Below are 7500 nucleotides of genomic sequence, written 5' to 3' on the forward strand. Positions count from 1 at the left end.
CAGTAGCAGTAGCAGTAGCAGTAGCAGTAGCAGTAGCAGCTAGCAGCAGCAGCAGCAGCAGCAGCAGTAGCAGTAGCAGCAGTAGCAGTTGTAGTAGCAACAGAAACAGCAGCAACAGTACCAGTAGCAGTTGTAGCAGCAGTAGCAGTAGCAGTAACAGCAGCAGCAGCAACAGCAACAACAGCAATAACAACAACAACAACAGCAGTAGCAGCAGCAGCATCGCCATCATCATCAGCAGCAGCAATAACAACAGCATCTCCATCATCAGCAGCAGCAATAACAACAACATCACCATCACCATCATCAGCAGCAGCACTCACTCCGCGCCACCACGGCTAGGAGTCAGGCGAACCCGGGCTGCGCGCGCTCAGCAATGACGTTGACGCTAAATGCATTGCTCGCGCCCGGCGTGCGACGTCCATCGGCTGCATTATTTCGATATGCGCTTTACTTAAGCACACGGCTATTACATTACACGTGGCCTGCCACGACCGCGTTATTCGCGTGCTAATTTATAGGAAAGGCGGCGCATGGGCGGGCGACGGTGCATTTGGAAGGTATACGCCTCACACAGGCGCCGGCGCGTAAATCAAATGAGGCGAGATGTAAACATTTCGATCGACTTACATGCACGCACGCACGCACGCACGCACGCGCGCGAGCGAGCGGTCTATCGTCACGCGCTCGCGTTTCCGCGCCTTTGCATGTACGCGAAACATATCGGATGACAACTGAGAACGTTGAAAAATTTCGCGCAGAATAAAAACGGCGAGTTGCGAACGAACGAAAATGTTACTGAAATACGACGATGTGCTCAAATTCTCGTCGATGCTAAACTGGAAAGCGATATTAGTAGAAATTGAGAAACATTAAAATGAAAATACTTTGAAATCAAACGGCGGGATCTGGGGCCCGTTGTCAGAAACATCGTAAAGTTAATGCTAATGTTAATGCTACGATAACACTTACGACTAATGTTAAAGCCGCACAATGCGCATCCAAACGCTAATTTCTCCAGTACTATACTAGCAAATACTTCGTGGCATGCATAATTACACTACCTTATGACAAAATAAACTCTAGTTTCTCCCATTTCACTGCGCGTTTGCTTAAAACCCACAAGAAAGAGGTGAGAAAACTGGCATTCTGGCGCCAACGCCGACTTGTTTGCCAAACAATTTAGCCTCGAAGTGGTTAGGTGACGTCACATGTTTTTATCTTTGCTACACCCGTACCGCTGTACCGCAGCACCGCTGCACGGTTGCTTGGGAGAGCAACGCGAAACTGTCAACAACATCGGAGAATTTGAACAACATTGGAGGTATTATAAAACAACGCGCAGTGAAATGGGAGGAACTATAGTTTATTTTGTCATAAGGCAGTGTGATTATGCATGACACGAAGTATTTGCTAGTCTAGTACTAGAGAAATTAGCGTTTGGATGCGCATTGTGCGGCTTTAATGTTTGCGTGAGTAGCGTTTACAGAAACACATCGTAGCTACGAGCAAACTCACGATAACAGGAACTTCATAATTTCATGTCACAAGGCTGCTGATTGGATGAGAATCGATCACAAAATTTATATTCATACACATTTATTGTACATCACAGTAATTTATGCATATTTATGATGGCTAACCACATATAAATAATATTTGATGAAAAACGGCGTGGTCATGAATTTATTCTGCACAACAAGACAAATTCTCACACTGTAACACGAGACGCGAGAGTCGTGGCAAGTGGCAAAGTAGTTAAAACAAGAGAACAAATGCCATACGCCATTTGTAAATGTTTTGTTTTGTTTTATGATCGGTAGATAATTAATGATGTTGACGTGTTTTTCAAGAAGAACACACATTGTATTCATTATTATAAAATATAATATCACTATAATTGTAATTCGTAGTGTAAATGTGTTATTTTCAACTTAATATTAAAGTTACGAGAGGGTCTGGGCTCTCGTAATGTTTAGAGATATTTTCGAGGATTTTTCATTCTCGTAACTTTGCGATGTTTCTGTCAACGGTTTACGAGTGGAAGGTAATGCTAAGACTAATGTTAAGACTAATTTTGTTTCTGACAACCGGCCCCTGACCAATTAAATAACTTAAAAAATTGCGGACGTGCTCAAATTCCGGACGATGTTAACACAGTTGACGAACATGATCGCGTCTCTGGAAGAACGAGGAAAGTAATTATGCGAATGACGCAAAAACATCGACTGAAGAATTGCTAAATTGTGTTACGCGTCGCTCACATTATACTAACAGAATCAACTGTCGCCGTATGTAAAATAATATATGCCATATTTTTAGTTAGCGTAATAAGATGGCGTCTGTTGCACGAATGTAAATCTACTCGCTTCCATGTTTAATTTTAATTGTTTGCCTAGGGTTTGCTAGCGACATCTATGCGTGTTATGTTCGACACATCTTTTTCTCTACTTTGTTAAAACAAAAACAGTAACATAGCGTAAAAAAGGGAATAAGACCAAAAAATTTGAACACATTCAAGATTGCCTCAACAGTGTTTCATATTAGACAAAGTGGAAAATAAGAATGCATATGTATAACATCATAAGATTTACCGAGCAGGTTAATCATAGCCTAACCGTAACCGTAAATATAACCTTAACCATAACTGCAGAAGTCCCAAGTTGGGAAACTCCAAGAAAGGGATCACTTGTGATAATGGTCCATTGCCGTTTTTCCGCGGTACGCAAAAACATGAAAAAAGTTGTGGCGGGCTGCGACATGTGTTTGTCGCGGCGCGCCACCATTTTTTATAAAGTATAAATGTAAAATAAAATGCAAATTCAAAATAAAAATGCAAAAAAAACAAAAGCTGTTTGACATTTGTGGCCTTTTATTGTTCGCTGGAATAAGTACATCAACAACCACGGCAAATTTAGTAATTTACTGATCTAAATTTTAAAATATGGCTGAAAAATGTTACGACCGGGACTTTCTGGACTCATACCGGGGCACCGGGACCAGCATGCCGTACCGGGAAGATCCCGGTGAGACCGCGACACGGACGTCTGCATAACTGTAACCCTATAACACTAACCTAACCCTATAACTATAACCATAATAGTGCTCCTCGGCTTTGCAGTTCAAACTAATTCCTACAGATGGGGCGTCGGTTATCGGCATCTGGTTGCGGTGTCCACTGATCTCTATAATATGGCGGTGTCCCGTAGAATTTGGACGCTCGCCCGAAACTGGGCGCTCCTAAGTACGCATGCGCCGAGCCGTAGGCATGCTCTTTTGTTGTTCTCTTGTTTTCTTTTTGTTTGAATCTTGTTTTGCAGGGCCGTAGGAAATAGTAGCCATGCTCTTTTGTTTTCGTTTTGTTTCGCTTTGTAACCTGACACACATAACACAGTCTTACTAACTTACTACATATTGCAAATTGTTTCAATCAAATGTTTCCATCAGTGACCGGGTTGTCCGCCATGTTTGTTTATTGCGACCGTTTCGATGGGCGAGATGCGCAGATGACTGTATCAGGCTATAAGCAACTGAAGCAATGCCACCAAGATGCCTTACTGCCAGTTACAGACAACAACCTGTAGACACGGATATTTTGCTCTCCGTGCTGGCGTAGACAGTAGATCGGTTGGGGCTATGCAAGCATGCAGCAAGTATGCAAGTATGCAAGTATGCTGGCATGCAGTTTCCTTACGCTTGATAACAACACATTTTTCACAGCAATATGCAGGGCGTCGATAAACAAAACCTGTAAGAGGGGTTCTCGTTTATTTTCATCATTATACGTAATTCTATTGCATCAACAGTAACTTTACACAAATAGAACACGACGTATATACGGTCTATTCATTTCAACACATAAACTGTTCATAACACTAACTCTAACCGTAACCCTAACCCTAAACCTAACCCTAACCCCATCGACCATGCTTCCAACTCGTGTCTAGACTGCCCCCAAACATTTCGGTGGCTGTCTCCACAAGGATTCGGAGAGATTCACATGCGCAGCGACGCACGGGGGCAGTCTAACGCATTCGACATTGGCATATCACACAGAGAAGCGTCTCGCTGTGGCGACGAGATAAATTAAAAGCTTACACGTGTCCGTTTCGTTTATTTCACAGGTGCTGATTTGATCAACTGGATGATGAGGAACCTGGACGTAGATGACCAGAGTAAGTACACGAGAGACACATGGTTATAGAGACGGGAGGAGATGAGGTGCTGTCAGACACATCATAAACAGTTACCATGACTACCATACGTCTAAAATGTCGTGACTTGCACGAATCGTAAATAGTCATGAAGCCTAAAATGTCATAACCTTTACATGACCCTTCACTCCCAAAAGTTGTTTGCGTCAAAAGTGACATTTTAGACTCGTTATGTCTATAATGATCTTATTATGGGGATTTGTGATGCTTTCCTATGACCAAGGGCTTCTTGAATGTTGATGTTGTTGGCGACAACAGCTTCCTCAGTAGATCAGTAGGGATTGTGTCGCGCGCAGATGAAACTTGAGCTCTGTTAACAAACACAGTGGCGCGTTAGGGCAGAGCGGAATAGCGAATCAGGCGCGGTGCCTCGAATAAATTCCCAGCTAACACGAAAGTGTCATTATAAAGTTATTATAACTTTATTGTATAGTTTGGATAACGTTATTCAATAACGTTTATTCGACGTAAATGCGTCGGTTATTTTAATAACGTTTTGCAAACGTTTCTAAAATACTTTTTTTTATGTAACCCGGTTATAGTATATGCATGACGTCATCGGGCTATAGTGTTAAACGTCTGGAGTGTGTAAAACTTCATGCAAAAGTGGACAGTGCTTCCGAGCTTCTGGTGTCTTGTCCGTGGGGGTTGTGTTTGTGTGTCGATCTGCGGTACGAGAATGAGGAGACCAGTGTTGCAGACATAGCAAAGCATAGGGCTTGTTAGTACCAGCAAGAACGTGACAGATAACACTAACCGACTCTGCATAGTATAATAATGAGTACATGAGCAGAGAGAGAGAGAGAGAGAGAGCGCAATTTGATTCCGCCACCGTCCGACGGCGATAACGATACATCCGGCAACGGCGAAAGTTCGCGTGGCGAAAATTTCGCACCGTAATCGCAATAATTGGCGTCACATGCTAATTTTTCGCACTCCGCCAGTCGGCAGCACACTACACGCGATCTACTGGCGCCACACGAGCTCCACATGGCTCCAACAGTCACTAGTGGTAACGTACTAGCTACCTATCAATGATATCGTTGCATTATAAGCAAATCGCTACTTTGCCACGGACCACTATGCGAATTTTACACCGCACGGTTAAAATCCGCCTTGCGAAATTATCAAACATGTATTGATCGCAGATCGCGAATTCGCCCGCCTTGAATCGGACGAACCATAGGATGTCGCTGCGATTTTTACAATCGCCTGTCAGACAGTTTGGCGAATAAATTTCGCATGGTGTTCCCCGCTTAACCGGACAGTAACATTCGTCATTCTGTGGCTGTCGCCTAATTGCTAGTGCTCGTCTGCTTAATGCTGTCTGCTAGCTGCTGATGTGCTCTGCCTGCTGCTGCTGTTGCCAACCCGCCAATGTTGCACGCGTCGCGTTTTGCATACTGCGCGCCTCGTTTCTGTTAATTAGCTCGAGTTTAATCTCCATAATCTCTTGCGAAAATCCTTGCTCCGCGACGAAACGAACGCTCAGCGCGCCTTGATACAATACACACCGGACGCGACCACACAGCACGCCCTCGCTCGCACGACTGCACGACACACGGCCGCACGCAACACAAGCCCGCGCGCTCGCAGCACGCACGCGTACGCTCGCCCAGACGTTCCAACGTACGCATACACTGCGCACGTACACGTCAACGCATTGCACGCACGCACATGTTACCGACACCACGTAACTTCGCACCAGCACGACAAAACCACACACACACACAACATAACCACAAACACACACACACACAAACACACACACACCCAGTGCACTTAAACGCGACCCACAGTCACTCTCCTCCCCCCCTCTCCCCGTCTCTCCTCTATCTCTCTTCTCTCTCTCATCTCTCTCTCATCTCTCTCTCTCTCTCATCTTCTCTTTCTCTTCTCTCTCTCTCTCTTCTCTTTCTTCTCTCGTCTCTCTCTCTCTCTCTCTCTCTTACTTGCTCTCTCGCTCTCTATCTCTCTCTCTCTTCTCTTCTACTCTCTCTCCCTGTCTCCCAGGCGCTGCGTTAGATCGTTTGTTACGAGCAAATTATCTCGGATACTCGCTGCGTCGACTTGAGCTGCCATCATCCGCCAGGCTCAGGCAAATGTTTAGTGCCGAGGAACGCGTAATTCACGTTACGATTTTCGGCAAAAAAAAACCGTACTGCGATGCATCTACACACGCGCTTACGATGTGCGTGCATAGGTACGAGCTGACGCAGCATCTAAAAGATTTTCCGATTGACTTAGGCTGAGAAGTACGTCTAGGCGATGAGCAACGTTGCGATACGAAGTGAGGTGTGGTGATATCGGGGATGAATAGAAGCCCAGTGTGTTTTTATTCATTGCTGATCATATCTGAAGTAGATGAATGACTAGTGCGTCTCTCTCTCATATCCTTCGTCTTTCTTCTGTCATGTCCTGTTCTGTTCTTCTGTTCTGATTAGTCTGTCTGTCTGTCTGTTCTGTCTGTTGTCTGTCTTCTGTCTCTATTTACTCTCTCCTCTCTTCTGTCTCTCTCTGTCTCTCGTCTCCTCTATCTATTCTATCTATCTATCTATCTATCTATTTATCTATTTATCTATCTATTCTTATATTTATCTATATCTAATTATATGCTATATATATATATATATATATATAATTATATATATTCGATTCTATCTATCTCTCAGTCTCACGCCTTCTCTCTTCTCTTTCTCTCTGTATCTCTCTCTAAAATTAATCTATTTCTCTTCTTTCTTCTATTCCATTCTCTCTCTCCCTCTCTCTTCATCTCTCCTCTCTCTCCTTCTTTCTTCTTCAATTATCTTCTCTCTCTATCTCTCTCTCTCTCTCTATCTATCTATTTTATTATCTATCTATTATCTATATACTATGTATCTAATCTATTCTATTTATCTATCTATCTATCTATCTATCTATATAATCTATTCTATCTATCTACTATTATCTATCTATCTATCTATCCTATCTATCTATCTAGCTATCTATCTATTATCTATCTATTCACTATCTATCTTAGCTTATCATATCTATCTATCAATATCTATCTATCTATTATCTATCATCTATCTATCTATCTTATCTATCTTCTAATTATTTATCTATCTATCTATCTTCTATTATCTTTCCCATATCTATTATTTACTATATCTTCTATATATCTATCTATCTATCTATTATCTTATTATCTATTCTAGCTATCTATCTATCTATCATATCTATCTATCTATCTATTATCTATCATATCTGATTATCTTATCTAATCTATCTATCTATCTAGCTA

The 7500-nt window shown here is 42.7% G+C and overlaps 1 protein-coding gene across 1 annotated transcript in view; it reads left to right on the forward strand.

Annotated features, from left to right (window-relative positions):
• LOC106813366 (regulator of G-protein signaling 7-like) overlaps positions 1 to 7500 on the forward strand; it is an 88902-nt gene that overhangs the window by 73690 nt on the left and 7712 nt on the right. Inside the window, exon 3 of the mRNA XM_014817497.1 lies at positions 4125 to 4175. Within this exon, the coding sequence (XP_014672983.1) occupies positions 4125 to 4175 (51 nt within the window). The remainder of the gene's footprint in view (positions 1 to 4124; positions 4176 to 7500) is intronic.

Source organism: Priapulus caudatus, unplaced genomic scaffold (genome assembly GCF_000485595.1).
Source record: "Priapulus caudatus unplaced genomic scaffold, Priapulus_caudatus-5.0.1 Scaffold760, whole genome shotgun sequence".
NCBI lineage: Eukaryota > Metazoa > Priapulida > Priapulimorpha > Priapulimorphida > Priapulidae > Priapulus > Priapulus caudatus.